Source organism: Arvicola amphibius, chromosome 4, assembly GCF_903992535.2.
Source record: "Arvicola amphibius chromosome 4, mArvAmp1.2, whole genome shotgun sequence".
Lineage (NCBI taxonomy): Eukaryota > Metazoa > Chordata > Mammalia > Rodentia > Cricetidae > Arvicola > Arvicola amphibius.
In genome coordinates this window covers 17,985,001-18,003,036 of record NC_052050.1, presented here as the reverse complement: position 1 = coordinate 18,003,036, position 18,036 = coordinate 17,985,001, and the positions used below count along the sequence as shown (strand labels likewise).

Sequence of the window (18,036 nt, the reverse complement as noted above, 5' to 3'; positions counted from 1 at the left end):
ATCAAGCGAGATTTGCAAGACCACTATCAGATATAGAGAACCATTTTTTTTTTATTTCACACCATATAAACAGTGAAGAAAAGTGTGGACTTCCCCATCCCAGAGGCAGAAGTGATTATTTCTAGGTGATGGACAAGTCCAAACCACTGAGAGGTTACAGATCCACATCTAGTCCCCTTCGGCAGTAACTAGCTTTTCACAACCCAGTTCAATCCTTTGATCTAAAGTCTAAGATTATAATGTTTAAAGGAGAATGTGGTTAGTTAAAGAAAATCTACAAGGCTCACCTTCATGATCCTGTTAGACAATCAGTTCTTGGTGTCATGAGCTGTTCAGGGAAAGGGCTCTCATATAAAACTCCCTTATGTCTGCTGCCCAGGTGAACCTAAAATCACAAGCGAGAGACCCAGAAATATCATAACCTGCTAGAGATTTCACTTTACAGAGTGAGCACAGAGATTAAATAGTATAGGAGAAGATTTTAACTGTATTTAATAGAGAAAGAACCCTAAATAAATGTTATTGTTTAAGCCACAGTACTTTCCTGCATGCTCTTCAGAGCCAATGATTAACTGGTCTTTGGTGAACAGTGATGATAAGAAGCAACCCAGGAAGCGCTGCAAAGAAAGCACAGGATTGCAAGTGAGTGAAGAAATTGTCTCAGTTTTCTCAGCAGGTAGCTCCCAAAGTGTGCGTGAGATGATCTGACACCTATTAATCTGAGGTACTAATCCCTGTTAGAAGGAGGAATTCACTGATTTCTATAAATTTTACAAGAGGAAGAAATATGCATAATTAATCAGTCCTGATCTAGGTTTGGGCTCAGCGACCATTGTCTTAGCTCCAGTCCCATCAGGTACCACCACCAGCCTTCCTAACACACCTTACAAATAACTAAAACTATTAGGGGTTCATTATCATCTCAAAGCTTGAGAATGCAAATTTCTCTTGGGTTAAATATTTTACACAAGCCGGGCGGTGGTGGCGCAGGCCTTTAATCCCAGCACTCGGGAGGCAGAGGCAGGCGGATCTCTGAGTTCGAGGCCAGCCTGGTCTACAAGAGCTAGTTCCAGGACAGGCTCTAGAAACTACAGGGAAACCCTGTCTCGAAAAACCAAAAAAAAAAAAATATTTTACACACGTTATTATGGAATTTTTCTTTTCTTGAGACAAGGTCTCATAGTGTCTGGGCTGGACTTAAACTACTTAGCACAAAATTATCTTAAACTTCTGATCCTGCTGTTTCTACCTCTTGAGTGTAGGTATTAAAGGTGTGTATATGCCACTACACACAGTTTTTTTTGTTTTGTTTTGTTTTGTTTTTTTCAGCATGGTGGGATATCAAACCTAGGACTTCCTACAAGCTAGGTAAGCATTCTACTAACTGAGCTACATCTCCAACCCTACAGTTTTCTTTTTTAGAAAGGGTCTCATTGTGTAGCACTGGCTGTCCTGGAATTCACTAAGTAGATCAAGCTGGCCTCGAATTCACAGAGATCAATCTGCCTCTGTCTCCTGAGTACTGGCATTAAAGGCCTTTGCCATCATTCAGGCCTGGCCCTACTGTAGATTTCTTATACTACTAGTTCTTTCTTCGATGCTTATTTCATTTTAAAAGATTTATTTATTTCTTTTATTGTATATGAGTGCTCTATCTGCTTGTATACCTTTATGCCAGAAGAGGGCACCAAATCCCACTACAGATGGTTGTAAGTCACCATGTGGTTGCTGGGAATCGAACTTAGAACCTCTGGAAGGGCAGCCAGTACTCTTAACCACTGAATTATCTTCCCTATTTTTAGAATTGGGCGGGGTCCAATCTTCCACAGGCCTGCAGACCCTCCCTTCAGAGCGGGTATTTGAGTTTATATTTCTACTCCAGTCTCATTGCCCTATACAAGAGTCTTAAGTTTCAATTCAAAGGCTTAATTTTTTCTTAAAAAAATTTGTGTTTGGATGTTTTGCCTGCATGTATGTCTGGGCATCACGTACATGCTTGGTACCCACGGAGGCCAGAAGCAGGCATCAAATCTCCTATAATGAGTTGTAAGACTGAGTCACCGTGTGGGGATTGGGAATCAAATCCAGGTTCTTTGAAAGAGCAGCAAGTGCTTTTAGACACTGAACCGTCTCTCTACCCATCAAATGTATATTTTGTATGGCCAGGAACCCAAAGCTGGATGGCTCAGAGACCTAGGAAAGAACAAACACAACTTGAGCCCTAATAAGCCCAGTCAAATATGGCAGTGGCAGACCTTGCCCTTCCCCTTTCCCTTGTTAACCACAGATTATATCCGTAAAGCTAGCCATATACTCATATATCCCATATTTGGATACTTTCTTATGTCAGACTCATGCTCGAGCATGACTACCAAAGTCTAGCAATGAAAAGCCCCTTTGGTTCACCTAATTAACACGGCCAATCAAAACACACCACCACATCCTAGCCCATTCTCACATAGACAGCCCCCTCTTCTTCTTCTTCTTTTTTTTTTTTTTTTTTTTTTTTTTTTGGTTTTTCGAGACAGGGTTTCCCTGTAGTTTCTAGAGCCTGTCCTGGAGCTAGCTCTTGTAGACCAGGCTGGCCTCGAACTCAGAGATCCGCCTGCCTCTGCCTCCCGAGTGCTGGGATTAAAGGCGTGTGCCACCACCGCCCGGCCCAGCCCCCTCTTCTTAAAAATGATACCTGCAAGGTCACTTGCTGTTTCCTCACTGCTTAATAAAGAATCTTTCTGTGATAGCAGGTGTTTAGATGTTGTCTGTACCGAATCCGTGGTCCAAGATGACCCCCTCCCCATGGTACAAGGTTTCTTCACAACTGATAAAAATAGTCAAAGAAATAAATCCTCAATATTTTGCTATACTTTTAGATCAGTGCCTAGCCCAATCATCATTAGAGAGGTTCCCTCAGGCAGCTGGTGGGGGCAGATACAGAGATCCACAGTCAAACATTAGGGGGAACTTGGGGCAGGAAAGATTGTAGGAGCCAGAGGAGCCAAGGACCCCAGAACACAGACCACACAATCAGCTAATTAGGACTCATAGGGGCTCACAGAGACTGAAGTAGCAGTCTCAGAGCTTGCATGGGTCTGTGCTAGGTCCTCTAATTACATGCTGGGGTTATTTAGCTTGGGGGTGTTTGCGGAACTCCTAACAATGGGAGTGGGGTATATCTGACTCTCTTGACTGCTCTTGGGTCCCTTTCCCGCCTATTGGGTTGCCTTGTCAGCCTTGATGAGGGTTGAGCCTAGTCTTACTGCATCTTGTTATGCTGTGTGCACTTGATACCCTTGAGAGGCCTGTTCTTTTCTCAGAGGAACAGTGGATCTGGAGCAGAGGGTAGGTAGGCAGGAGGGACAGGACTGGGAGGAGTAGAGGCTGTGATTAGGATCATTGTAAAAGAATAAATAAAAAGAAAAAATATTATTGGGGAGGAGAGAGCAGGAGGGTAGAAGGGATGTGGGGATTGGGAAGAGGGAGAAGAGAGAGAACTGGGAATTGCCTGGGCTTTTGAACCCTCAAGCCCCTCAGCGACACATCTCTTCCAACAAGGCCTCATCCTCCTTAATCCCTCCCAAACAGTTCCACCAACTGGGAACCAATTATTCAACTAGATAAGTCTAGGGGAGCCATCTTCATTCAAACCACCACATTTATCTTATTTACTTGGGTTCTGGTTCACACTCAAGTCACAAGGCTTGCATGGCAACTGGTTTTCCACAATGAGCTGTAAGGGGAGGCTTCTATCAAGACCACAGATCAGTTCTGTTCTGCCAAACGTTCCCAAATAACCACACTAAGACATAATATTATGTTATAAATGCTTGCCTAATAGCTTAGACTTATTTTTGACTAGCTCTTATAACTTAAATTAATCCATTCCTATTAATCTATGTGCTGCCCCAAGGCTTGTTACCTCCTGTACATACTTTCCATTCTGCTTGCTCTGCATCTCTTGGCATCTCTTGAGGCCCCCTCCTGCTTCTTCTTCCCAGCATTCTCTTAGTCTGGTTCCCCCGCCTAACCTTACCCTGCCTAACTATAGGCCAGTCAGCTTCTTTATTAAACCAATCACAGTGACATATATTCACACAGTGTAAAGGAATATAGTACAATGAGCTATCTTTACTGGCCCACAATATCAACTGCTGTGCACTGATTTTCATTTATTCACAAAGGCCTTCCACACTCAAAAATTTACCCAAAAAAGTTTATTAATCAATGATAGCAGATCATTCTGTGCCTTCAGTGTCATCAGCTCCTTCACTCTCTTCTGCTTCAGTGACTGACAGTTTTGGAACCGGTGGCATCCCTTCTTCCTTGACGTCCCTGGAAGAAGAGCAATGCCAAGGCTTTCAAACTTTGAAACGAGGAACTTGCCCTTAGCTTCTCATTTGAGCTAGACATTTACCATGACACATCCTGAAGGGGAATTTCCTGCCGTGCAGAGGACCTCTTGGCATGCAGTCCCTCAGTCATGCTCTTCTTTCGTATGTCATGCTTGAATAAATCTGTGAGCCACTGTGGCCACCTTAGACAGAAAAATCCTTCCTAGGAAACGGAAGGGGAGACATTAGTTCTGTTAGCCCCACCTTCTCCAGCCACAGCACCGAGTCTCGGGCTTACCTGACTCTCACTGTCCTTGTAGCATTTCTTACTCCTTGGAAGAAAACACATGTAGAAGACAGTTAGTGATTGTGCCGTGTGTGTGTGTGTGTGTGTATGTGTGTGTGTGTGTGTGTGTGGTGTTGTCTGGGGACATCTTGGCTCTCCCCATAACAAAGATCACCCCAGCACTGGGACTTAACAACAATTCCATGCATATCTGGCTTTTAGGAACTTTTCAAGCCTTTCCTGAGGCCTCACAATGCCCCTGGGGAGATCTTTGCATGTGACTTGTCCTGGAGCAGAGGCACCAGCATGACTGACAGTAGCCCCACTGATTCCACTGAACCAACTTGTCCCTGGGAAGAAGCCACCTGGGCAGGAGCCCTTTGCTCTCCTGCAGATCAGCTCTCACAGGCAGACTTGCTGAGGTGAGGGAGGGGCTGCTCCTGCTTGCCTAGCTGCTTTATCCTCCAAGTCCACAGCCCAAGTCCACAGCACAGCTCACAGACTCACGGGGTTTCACCCTGCAGCCTGCCTCTGCTGAGGAGTCATAGCAGCAGTTTAAAGGGCACGGCTAGCTGTACATGGTATATCATGCCTGTGAGTCCAATTCTTGGGAGGCTGAAACAAGATTCCAAGGCCAGTCAGGCAGTGGCGCACACCTTTAATCCCCACACTGGGGAGGCAGAGGCAGGCGGATCTCTGTGAGGTTGAGGCCAGCCTTGGCTACACAGTGAGTGCCAGACCAGTCCAAGTGTGAAACCATGTCTCCAAAAAAGCAGTAAAGTACATGACAAGCACCAACAGACACATTAGTTATCTTTTCTGAATCCAAGGACAATTGGGAAACTCAGAGCATACTTTCCAGACATATACGCTGTACAGATTTGAAGTGAAATATTGACCAAAGCCTGAGCAGAGAGAAACTGAAAACAAGGGCTCCACCAGGGAGAAAATGGTCCTCTTTCTGACATGCCCCAGAGAGTGATCACAGGACCAGACATTTCTGCCACTGTCCTTCATTTCCTCTTTAGAAGAAAGGTAACTATTGTCCATAATCTCTCCCAGCTATAGTTCTATGAGGTTTGTGTCACTCAAAGAAAGAAGAGGCTCAAAAGGTGACCAATGGGATGAGACTATGGACTTTCCTCCTCTGTACACTCATAGTCCTGCACTCTAACTCTGGGCTCCTCTGCTTCTTCCCCAAAGCATCCAATTCTGAAGTCTCTAGCTGGAGCAGACAACACTAACAAAAGCCTAAACCTATTGATTTCACCCTCTTTCTGTGAAGGCCTGGTGGCAGCAGAGGCATCCATGCTAGTGCCAGGTGCCTCTTTGGGAGCCAGGCAAAACAGCAGAGAGGATCATATTCTTTCTGGCAATTTTATTTTCCCTGTCAGATGAGGGAATTAGGTGAGTTCCAAGTTCTCTGCTAACTCTCATGTTCTCTGTGAAAGATGGCCTCATATTTACCCTATGGACTTTTCTTCATCTTCCTCTTTTGTTCTATGGGAATAAACCTGTTTGGGGGAGAAAACATAATTCTGCTTATCACAATGACCACTGTTTCTAAATCTACTAATTTCTTTTACTTACCTAACGTCTTACCTGTTCAGTGAGCTCAGGAGCCACTCTGCCCTTCTTTGTCTCTTCACAATACCATTCTTTATGTTTCACTTAATATATTATACTGATTATTTTAGATAAAATTCAGCAAATACTTCCTAATAAAAATAATTTCTGTTAAAAGTATTAATTTTTTGTTTTTTGAGATAGGGTTTCTCTGTTTAACAGTCCTGCCTGTCCTGGAACTAGCTTTTTATCCCAGGCAGGTCATGAACTCACAGCGTTCTGCCTGCCTCTGCCTCCTGAGTGCTGGAATTAAAAGTAAGCACTATCATGGTCAGGTGACTCAAAATATTTTTAACTCCATCTAAGTATACAGCAAAAGCCTAAAAAGTGCACTGTTGAAGAGATCAAGAACAAGAGCAAGATGTCTCTATCACGGCTATAGGGTGGCCCTGGCCAGAGGTCTCTGCTGTCACTGCTGCAGGGTGGCCTAAGGTGTCCAGAGGTCTCCTCTATCATTGCTGCAGGGTGGCCCTGTCAAGAAGGGCTCAATACACATAAGGAAACTAAATTGGGAAGACAGGTGAAAAACTAGTACTATTTGTATTAGAAACAACAGATAACCAAAAAGCTGATAAGATCAACTAAAACTATATTGGAAGTAATATGAAAAGTCAGTAGGGTGGAAAGTCACAAAACAAAGCTGTCAGCACACCAGCTGGACTGGTGGCACATGCCTGTGATTCTGAGGCAGGAAGATCAGGAGTTGAAGGTCAGCCTCGGGTACATAGTGGATTCCAGGTCATTCTGGCTATAGAAAACCCTGTCTCAAGCTCCTTCTCTCCTGGGGCGGCGGAAAAATGTACAAATGAGATAACAGTGCTAGACAAGAGCTAGGACGTCGTAGCAGAAAGAGCCTGCGTTCCCTGAGGTGGCAGCGCCCTGATAACAAGAGCATCCATAACTCGTACAGAAGGAGGCACAGACCGGTAGATGAGTGGCCTTGGCTACAGACACTTTCCTTTTCCACTGGGTTGTTTTTTTTTTTTTGTTTTGTTTTGTTTTTGTTTTTCGAGACAGGGTTTCACTGTAGTTTTAGAGCCTGTCCTGGAACTAGCTCTTATAGACCAGGCTGGCCTCGAATTCGCAGAGATCCGCCTGCCTCTGCCTTCCGAGTGCTGGGATTAAAGGCGTGCGCCACCACCGCCTGGCTCCACTGGGTTGTTTTTTTTTTAAATATTTATTTATTATGTATACAATATTCTATCTGTGTGTACGCCTGCTGGCCAGAAGAGGGCACCAGACCCTATTACAGATGGTTGTGAGCCACCATGTGGTTGCTGGGAATTGAACTCAGGACCTTTGGAAGAGCAGGCAATGCTCTTAACCTCTGAGCCATCTCTCCAGCCCCCTCCACTGGGTTGTTATACCACGAAATATATTAACACTTTGGGTGGTTTGCAACGGTTTCCTAGTACTCTCACACTCCCAGTACTTCCTGTTTGTCTCTGAGGGGGCGAAACTGACCAGTGAAGGGTCCGGGTGCAGGCTTAGGGATCAGGGGAATGAATGGGAGATTTACTCTTGGTTTGGCCACTGGGCCTAGGTGCTCTTCACCCTAGGAGAGGCTGATAAGCTCTTCCCAGAGAAGTCTGAGATTAGATCAGACAAAGAATGGAGAACTCTGTGCTGTGCTCAGCAGGCACAAGCCTTCTATCCCGAAGGATGTGGAAGACAGCGTCCAGACCCAGCAAAGGCCTCTGCCTATGGAGTGGAAACAGACAGCTCTACCCCCACACATTCATTTTTAAAACCACTGCTATTTTTCTCTCTTGCATGGTTTCTTTAAACGTAAGAAGGAGTAAGCTTTCATTACTTGGCCACAAAACAGTCAGGCAATTGTTCTCTTACCATTTACTCCATTTTCCACTGTTGACTAAACTATTAAATTATTCAAAAGTCTTAAGTGGCTAGGAATATAGCTCATGCTTAGCATGCACAGGTCATATAAATGCCCAGACCCCAGTCCTTGAACTGTTTGTCCATTGCTTTTCTCTGTCTGTTACTATTTAATCTGTTGGGGTTTTGTTGTTGTTTTTTGTTGTTGTTGTTGTGGTTGTTGTTGTGGTTGTTGTTTGTTTTTATGTTTTTTTAGATAGCATTTCATATATTCCTGGCCTGAATTTACTACATTGCTGAGAATGACTGTGAACTATGGATCATCCTGCTTCTGTTTCCTAAGAGCAAGGACTACAGAAGTACACAAAACATCTATCTCTGATGCTATTTAATAAGTACTGAATTCTATCATCCTCATAGTAGAACTGATGGAATGCGTCATTTCTCTTCTCTGAATACCATTGTTATCTACTATAGGCAAAATACTGGGCATGCTTACTTTACTCACAGAGTATCATCTAAATTGGCAGAAAAAAAATAATGAAAATGTGAATAAATTCCAGCACAGTGGTGAACAGCACACACCACTAAAGAGCAATATATGACTTATAGAGATTTCCCTGGAGGTCACAACCACATTAGGTGTGGAGGTGCTGTCTGTACAGGGGCCAGAGGACATCCTCCTGGAGGCCGTGAACTGACCCCATGCTGATTTCTGCCTTCTAGCCTCAAAATTGCACCATCCTCACTGACAGAGAACTCTCCACTGCTCCCACAGCCTCTCACAGCCACACCACCAGTCTGACACCAAATCAGAACGTTACATAATGGCCTGGCATTGAGGAGCCCGACTTCACAGAGTACCTGTGAACACACGGGGACATTACTTGTAGACAGAGAGGGTAAGTGGCTCAGGTTTTCAGTTCGCGGCCTCTAAACCTATTACACAGACCGGGCACATTCTGGACACATGAATGTGTTGTTTTCCTTACCTCAATGAGACAGAAAATGATAATCAACACTGTCACTACTACAGTTACAGAGATTGCCAAGATGACTTTGTTGTTGTAGCTGTATCCCGGAACTTCTTTTGTGCGCTGGAATATATGAAATAAATGAATGGACATTTGTGTGGCTATTAAATAATAATAAAATAAAAAGAATGAAAGAAAGTGAAGGCTAATTGCTTAAAATTCCTTCATGTGCTGTGAATGGTAACTTATATATAACCTAAAAATTGGGAGGTTAAGATAGGAGGACTGCCATGAGTTCAAGGACAACCTAGAACACCAGGTGAGTTCTAGGATATCCTGGATTAAACATAAAGACTTTGACTCAATAAAACTAAGAGCTGGGCTTGGTGAGGCTCTTAATTCCAGCACTCTAGAGACAGAAGCAAGTGAATCTCTGAAAATTCAAGGCCAGCCTGGTCTACACAGCAATTTCTAGGCTAGATATAACTACATAGTGAGACCCTGTCTCAAACAAAACAAAACAAAATGCCCCAATAACACAATAAACAAAAGCAAAACTATGGGCTACAGTATATAGTTTAGTGATCAAGTCCTTGTATATTATGTATACAAGGTCCTGAATTCAATCCCCAAAACTATAAAACAAAATGACAATATGAAAAAAATAATAAGAGTCTTCTACTTTAGTAGCTTGCAGATTTTCAAAGAACATACCAAATTAAATGCGCTATCTAACACAATTATTATATTTTGAGTTTTAGGTTGCATTCTGTCAATAAATTTAGAAGCATAGTGAGAACCACTGTCTTGGCTGGGCTAGAGTTATGCGGCCAATACAAGTTCTGGAATAGAAGCCCCCAGTCTTTCTGCTTAAATGACTGAGAGGGTACAGGGGACCCAGTTCCAACATTGTCCTCACCTGACTTGGTTCCAGACTCTTCTGTCCACCTTGGGTTTCTGGGCTCTCACTGATGTAGTTTTCAGTTTTCCACTGGTCCGTATCCCAGTTGGCCTTGGACAACTTGAATTCTTGTTGCTCACTGAGCAGCTTCATCAGGAGGCCTGTTCTGGAGATGAGCTTGGCACAGGACAGTTGCACACTGGGATCAGAGCAGTCCATCTTCAAAGTCCTTATAACGTGAGAAATAAGTCTTCTCACATCATGGTTGGGGATGAGGGGCTGTAACTGCTGGTTTAGCTGAGATTCAAAGCATTCACCTGGTGACATCAGCAATGGGTAAACAAATTCATGGGAATCAGGCCCCAAGATGAAGTCTAACTGTGGCTTGCTGGCTTGCTGAAGAGTTGTAATTAATTCAGATGCAGGCACATTTACTCTACAGCAGGATTCTCAGAGGGTATATTTTCTTTTTTTTTTTTTTTCAAATTAGCTTTTATTTGAAATTACTCTTTCTCACATGTATTTTAGAATTCTATACTATACAATAACCCACAAAACCAATAACCCAATACCAAAATTTCTAACAGCAAGTTATACAATTTTTCTAGGTAATAAATAAAGGTTTTCCTTCAATGATTAAGGGAATACTTAAGTTTCTGTAAATTTAACATAAAAATCATACTTTAAGTTCATAAGGTTTAACATGTAACTTTAAATATAACATGTTTTATAGGAATCTACAAGCTTTTAATTCCTAAAAGGTGACTTAATTTTTTTAGGTTCAAAGTTACATTCTTCATATTTTCTCCTACAACTTCAAACTTTCTACACTCACTAATCAACTGTTCCATGCCACTCCAGACAAACTTGACATGACTGATCTACTTAAAGTGTTATTTATCTTCCCCCAAAGAAGGTTAAAAAGCAGTTTGTCATGACTGCAGATTTCTACTAATAGGATGTGTACTACAATATCCATCACAAAAGTTTTCAAAAGATCATTTCTTTCTTTGTAGTAATTCCATAAATGCAAAAAGAACCACACAGTGTAACACTGGGCTCCTTTTTTACTTAGATGTTGAACAACTTAAATGACAATTACACCATTAAGAGAGTAACAAAGGATGTAAAACGGCAACACAATTGGCCACAGTATAGATTAAATAACCAGGGTTTTGTTTTGAGGACTAGGAAGCATTGGAAGCTTGGAAATCCAGAATCAAAAAGAAAAAGGAGGGAAAAAAAGTCCTTAGCCACAGCCACACCATCATCATTATCAATAGCGTCTTGGGCTATAGGAACGAGATCTTGACCGTGACCTATATCGACTGTAATAAGGAGAAGGCGACCTTCTTCTGTACCGGTAATCGTAATCTTCGTATCTGTCATAGCCTCGATCATATCCTCTATCATAGTAAGAATCTCGTCGGCTACCGCCGCCGCCGCCTCCGCCACCTCCTCCTCCTCCACCACCTCCACTACCACTATGAGTTGGTCTGCCCATGTAAATGCCTGGTGTAGGTGTGTGAGCTCTCTTGGTTATAGAATAATCCACACGAATTCTTCTACCATCCAGCTCCATTCCATTTGCTCTTTCCATAGCCTCCTCAGAGTCATCTATCCTCTCAAAATACACAAAAGCAAATCCACGTGACCTGCCAGTTCGCTGATCATAAACGACATTGACACCACTCAACGGTCCATATCGAGAAAATACTTCACGAAGATCTCTTTCTGTTGTATACAAACTGAGGCCAAACACTCCCAGACAAGTGTTGGGATCTGGATTTGCCCTGCTGCCTGTATGTCTTCTGCGATTAGACATTGGAGAATGACTCCGGCTTCTTCGTCGACGATACTCTGGCGTATAGGATCTACTTCGAGATGGTCTCCTATGAGAGTGGGACCTGGACCGACTGTAGCGTCTATGGGAATGTCTCCTTGACCTTGACCTGGATTTTGATCTTGATCGAGAATGGGACTCAGAATGTTTGGAAACCCGTGATGGACTACGAGATCCTGACCTGCTCTCTGATTTTACGCGAGCAGGAGTTCCCGTTGGAGATTTTGACTGAGAGCGAGACTCTCTGCCCTCGAAGTTGTTCTCCTCTACATCACTCATGTCGGCCAGGAGCTCCCGAGAACTAGACAAGAGACAAGTCTCGGCTCGAGGGCCGACGGCCTAGTCACCCGCTGTCTGGACTGTGGGGAGGAGGAAGGCGACGGCAACAACGGCCGGGGCGCTCCACTCCCACAAGCTCGCACGCTCTCGAGGGTATATTTTCTGATGCAGTTTCTTCAGGCGTAGTGATAACTGTGTTAACTAACTTGTATGTAGGACCAAAAGACTCTATAGCAGGAATTTCAGGGAATATATTTTCTGATATAGGTTCTTCAGACATAGGGGTGCTTCGTTCAAAGATGCTTTCTTCAATATCATCAATATCATCAGCTGCAGCCAGAGGTTTTTCTGAAGGAGGTTTTAAAGCAGCATATAATTCTGAAAAAGGCTTTTCTTTATAACTCAGGTCTCCTAAAGATGATAAGACCCCTTCTGCAGGGGAATTTACCAGGCTCCTTACTACAGAGGATGCTGGACTCTTTGCAATCAACCGGAAATGAGTTTTTTTCTTCCTAAGCTTTCGATGTCTCTTTTCAAACAGTAAACTAGGTTTAGACCCCTTCGTTCTTTTCACGTTGGCATTTGCTCTTTCTAAAATGAAAATGGTGTAAGACAAGTCTTTTCGTCTGTTTATGAACTCAGACAGCGATTTTGTACTGGGAGTCTTGTCCACCAGCGACTGTTCTGGGGAAGAAGACACTGCCTCCCCGCGCTCCTTTGGGAGCAAGGGCTCTGGGTGGAAGGAATTTCTCACTAACTTCCTGGGCTTCCGAACCAGACCGAGCTGCTGCAACTCCGCTGTGGGTGGGCTCCCGAGCTGCCCATCTTTGGCAATACTCTCCACAGGTGTCTGGACACTCTGCTTATTCCACAGGCTCTTGTCACTCACTTCCCTGAAGGGTCTTTTCTGTATGTTTCCTGTCCCCTTGAGCACTCTGTTCAGGCTGCGGAGTCTTTTCTCTGCCTTCTCAATCTCTGCAAGACTGTTTTCCTCTGCCTGGGCAGGTGCCCATCTCTTTTGAAATATTTTTCGCTTAAATTTTTTACCAGAATAAACTTCTCCTTATGTACTACAGTTTTCTCTTCTTTTTCAATCTCATCAATTTCTTCATCTAATAACTTTTCTAGAAGATAAAGTTTACTCAATTTATTTTTGTTAGTGAAGTTACCAGATTCAGATTCATTTGTAGGAAGAAGGCTGTCTGTATTATTTTGCAAATATCCAAAGGAATTCTCTGAATCTTGGTCATGAGAAAACAGCAGTTTTATGAATGGTAACAATGTCGATACTACATCTTCCAGATTTCCCTCAGATAAATATGGCAGTATGTAATTTAGGGCACTCATAACATCATTTTCATCATTAAAGTCGATCTCTTCTTCCATGGAGCTGGAGTTCTTGGCATTTTCTTTGTCTGAATAGCCCGTCTCCGGTTCAATAATGAGTTCAGTGCTGGTGTTCTTCCGGGTCTGCAACACCTTCATGAATGCCCCTTCTGGGTTCCCTATAGATGCATCCTCAACTGTCAAAGATGGAGAGATTGCCTTTAGTCAGAGAATACTTTTAGCCCTTCCTCAGTTCACTGTCATACACTGTAGTTAAATAAATTACGGGACAGCAAATACTGGTATGCCATTAGTGTGTGTGTGTGTGTGTGTGTGTGTGTGTGTGTGAAAACACACTAAACTAAATCCTGCGAAATGGGAGCAACCGAAAGAAAGAGTGTCATTGGCAAAGTAGGCACCTCCTGGGAACATTCCAAAGCGTGCACACAGGAAGTCTATTTAAGACAGCCAGTGAACCAGTAGAGAGACCCAGAGCCTGAAGACAAAGCCAGCTTTTCTTCTCTGCATGGCTGACTGAACCTCCTCAGGCTTCTACATCTACACCATCCTGCCTCAGATTCGAGAGGCCCACTAGCTTTCCTCTCTCCATCATTTCAATGTGCCCTGTGTTGATACAACCACAGCTAACTATGGTGATGGACAACCTTTGAGGGGAGTGAGGACAGAAATGCTAAAGCAGGTGCCTCTCATTCATATCTGGATGTGTGTCCTTCTCCACCTACCCACCCAATTTCTTCCCATAGGCTCTGTTGCCATGTATTCCTGAAACAGGAGCATCCTCTCTGTGCATCTTTCTGGTTCTTGCCTGAGTGAAGGGGGTTATGAGGTGTAGGTGAAGACATGTTTAATGTCCTGGGTTTTATTCTTATGTAAAATCAATTTATAGAATAGCAATTTCTGGATAAACATTACTTGAACTCATAAAATGCACAAGGTCAGAGCTACTCTTGTCTGAAGCCTGTTCTCACTTCATTTCTCATTCTTCCAGGTCCACGTGGGAACAATACAAAGCTTCTGGTAATATGAAGGTCAAGTGGGTCACTGTGTAGCTGTGTTTCTTTTCCAGGAGAATTAGAGGATTTGAGGTGGTAGTGAGGGCCTGAAGGAATGGTGAAAGGAAAAATGTGTGCGTGTAAACATCTCAGAATTAGGAAGTGACAACTCTAGCAGTTGACACTTCTGATGTGTAAAATAAGGAAAATGCTTACTTGCCATTTCTGGGGGAAAAAAGAGAATAATGTAATTGGTTTCTTAAATTAAAAATAAATGACATCTTATTTATATAGACAGTCAAATGACACTTCTATTTCTCTTCTCCAGATCAAGGCTAAAGACTTGCATTCAAACTATTTAGGCAAGAAAACGGTCGTATTTTGGATGAAGTTATTGCTAACAAACCTAATACATAGAAAATATTTTAGGGCTAAGCACAAGCTATACTACCAAGCTATATCCCTGTCCCCTTTTAAAATATTTATTTTTATTTTTTTTTATTTTCTTTCTTTTTTTTTTTTTTTTTGGTTTTTCGAGACAGGGTTTCTCTGCAGCTTTTTTAGAGCCTGTCCTGGAACTAGCTCTTGTAGACCAGGCTGGCCTCGAACTCACAGAGATCTGCCTGCCTCTGCCTCCCGAGTGCTGGGATTAAAGGCGTGTGCCACCACCGCCCGGCTAAAATATTTTTTTTAAAAAAAAGTGAGATAGGTTTTCACTAAATTGCCTAGACTGGCCTTGAACTTGGATCATCTTGCTTCAGCCTCCTGAGTAGCTGGGATTAGTGCCATGTGCCACGATATTCAGTTTAGAAAAACACTTAAAATTACATGAATGATCTGGCGATAGAAAAGCCTGAGGTTCAAAACAAGTAGGGACGTGGTCGGTGTGGGCATGGAAGAGCTCCCTGCTCCAGCAGCACAGTGAGGCAGCACTCACTGCTCTCAGGTTCTAAATAAAAAGGCAACTTATAAAATTATGAAAAGAAACCAAACAAAATCTGTCTAGAGATCTCAAAAGTAGGAGATCACTTGAGACCTAATGTACATAAAGCCAGCTTACAGACTGAAGTGTACTATATGTAAAAGTAATCATTGGAAGCAGAATACCAGGCAGACAGCATAGTCAAGAGTCTGTGGTAATCTATGTTATCTCTCTCCCATTTACCCCTTTCTCTTGCTCTTTCTGCATATGGAACAGTTCTATTATCTAATCATGCAATAATAGCTGAGAACCCAACTTTCAGCCAAAGAGAAGTCTTTTTCATAACTAGTTAAAAAAAAGAAATAAAATTAAAATATTCATCAGGCAAGAGACTCACGACAATGTGTGGTGTTTTTCAGGCATCCAATATGGCAATGCAGTTTGACTGTCTTGCAGACAACCTCAATATCAATTTTATATTTGCAGAGGCAGCAGGCCATATGTCTAGGTAAGATTCTATAAATGGAAAAACAGAAAATTGGTTTACTGGAAAAGCCTTACTGAGGTACAGAAGAGGCAGGCCAAGGCCAGCACAGGGTCACAGAGGACAGAGTTTTTGGGGTATGTACAGTTGGGTGGGGACTAAATGGCAAATTGCTGCTCCCTGATACTGAAAGTAATCATGGAGGAGGACAGAGGTGTTCAACAGAAGAGCAAGTGTCGTGTATGTGTGTGTGTGTCTATAACAAAAGTGACAGGAACAGAACCAGGTGACACGCCTAACACAGGAAACAAAAACAGAACTAGGTGATGTTGATGGTAGAAGCATCTCTCCTCAACTCAAGTCTCACTCTGGGTTGGTCATGCACAGGGCCTGAGCAAGCCTCCAACCTAGGGATGCTTTTCTCTATTCCTATTATTAAATTAGTAGTGATTATGTAAGGCCTAAAATAGCCTACTTTAATCCATACTTTAGGGTTAAATGGCAACATGGATCACATTGACCAAATCTGGATTATTTTTGTGTTCCAATGAATAAGGGCTGTGGTGCAGTTCTTTGGCATGGTGTTTGTGTAGCGGTGCAAGGCCCTGGATTTGATCTATTGTGCATGTGTGTGTGTGTGTGTGTGTGTGTGTGTGTGTGTGTGTGTGTGCATATACATACAGACACATTGACAGACACAAAGAGAAAGCGAGAACAAAGGAGGAATAATAAATTATAATGAAATACAATAAATACAATATAATGTAAAGACAATCTGAATTCCTAATGATACTCAAAAATAAAACAGGGTAGGTCTTCGAGAAAATACTAGTTAACTGATGTTGAAAAGATTTTGTAACTACCAAGTAATAATTAGTTGCAACAAGGTTATGAAAAACAGCCATGGAAAAGATGTTTGAGAATAGGATCTTTAAGGTCTCAACAATTCCATAGGTTCATCCTTCCTCCTTCTCATCTCTTCTCCTTTCTCCTCCTGTGTTTGTTTTTTGAGACGAGGTCTCTTTATGTAGCATTGACTGTCCTGAAACTTGTTATATAAACCTGTTGGGCCTCAAACTCATGGAGATCCATGAGCTCCTACCTCCTAAGTGCCACTGTAAGCCACTGGATATTCTCAAATTACAATATATAAAAATAATAATTTGAAGATCTTCAACATTCCACTTTACATGTGATCAAACTCAGCATGAAAGGTCACTTAAAGTCCCATCCAAGAAAGCAGTACAGATATTTAACCTGATTACTGATGAGGAAACAGACAAATCCAGCCTGGAATGTCAATCCATGTCTCATGAAAAAGTAGTGAAATGTCTTTGATAAAAACCAAAAACATGACAGGTAACACCTGCCATATATTGATCTTGAATCAAAACAAAACTACTAAAGAGTAGTATCGACTTCTGGCCAAAATACAGTGAATGGATTTAACCTCCCTCACTCTAAACCAAGAAAACAAATATTCAAAACCAAACCAAACCAAACCAGGGTGCTATTTTGTTTCTGTTTTTTGGGGGGAGGGCAGGGGTAACAAGCAAAGAGAGCTTTATTTAATGTGGCTACACTTGTGACAACAAACACCAAAAGAGCCTTGTGATCACAAGTCCATCTTCAAGGGCTGACATAGCTTTAGATCTAGGTGGGGGAGGGGCAGGGCTATGTATAATTCTAGCAATCCTGATCAAGGAGTGGTCTGATTGATCACTGTTTCAATTCTGATACTTCAGGGTAGTCCTTAAGAAGTTATTACCATTGTCATAGCCTGAAGAGAAAGATCTAGTCCTCATTCAACGACTTCTGTGTGTGTCCCTACTACAGTGAAGAACCGTTCTACTTGGAAGTAGTCTGGCCCCACATGTGTGAACTGTCTTGAGGATCACTGTCCAGTAGGATGACGGCTAACCCTGCACAAGTCAAGGGTCAGAAGACTCACACTCTGTGTCCCCACAAGTCTACACTGACAAAATGCAGTGATCATGGACTAAAATCTCTGAAACTGGGAATTCAAGAAAGTTTTTCCATTTAGTTGTCTTTCTTGGGTATTTTGCCACAGCAGTGAAAAGATAACTATAGGGGGCTGGAGAGATGGCTCAGTGGTTAGGAGCACTGCCTGCTCTTCCAAAAGTCCCGAGTTCAATTCCCAGCAACTACATGGCGACTCATAGCCATCTGTAAAGAGATCTGGTGCCCTCTTCTGGCC

At 42.7% G+C, this 18,036-nt stretch overlaps 2 protein-coding genes and 1 long non-coding RNA gene across 4 annotated transcripts in view; all 3 read right to left on the bottom strand.

Moving 5' to 3' along the window:
• Nucleotides 1-2,042: 2,042 nt before the first annotated feature.
• LOC119812997 lies at nucleotides 2,043-5,111 on the bottom strand. Of its 2 annotated transcripts, XR_005285142.1 has the most exons (4): nucleotides 4,627-4,715; nucleotides 4,412-4,551; nucleotides 4,202-4,329; nucleotides 2,043-2,193 (listed from the first exon to the last, which is right to left on the bottom strand). It is a non-coding gene; the product is annotated as an uncharacterized LOC119812997 (long non-coding RNA). The 2 variants fall into 2 exon arrangements; XR_005285141.1 differs by having other exon boundaries at nucleotides 4,412-5,111.
• Nucleotides 5,112-8,297: 3,186 nt separating this feature from the next.
• The window catches only part of Lrrc37a2 (leucine rich repeat containing 37 member A2), an 88,888-nt gene continuing 79,149 nt past the window's right edge, over nucleotides 8,298-18,036 (bottom strand). The window contains 6 exon segments of the mRNA XM_042054860.1: nucleotides 8,298-9,173; nucleotides 9,970-10,400; nucleotides 11,425-11,699; nucleotides 12,142-13,129; nucleotides 13,132-13,596; nucleotides 15,732-15,850. Coding sequence (XP_041910794.1) covers nucleotides 8,988-9,173; nucleotides 9,970-10,400; nucleotides 11,425-11,699; nucleotides 12,142-13,129; nucleotides 13,132-13,596; nucleotides 15,732-15,850 — 2,464 coding nt within the window. The 3' untranslated portion in view covers nucleotides 8,298-8,987.
• On the bottom strand, nucleotides 11,001-12,215 carry LOC119812996 (transformer-2 protein homolog alpha-like). Its single transcript, XM_038328056.1, has one exon. It carries the CDS (start codon nucleotides 12,071-12,073, stop codon nucleotides 11,228-11,230), a length of 846 nt encoding a protein of 281 aa, XP_038183984.1. The 5' UTR covers nucleotides 12,074-12,215; the 3' UTR covers nucleotides 11,001-11,227.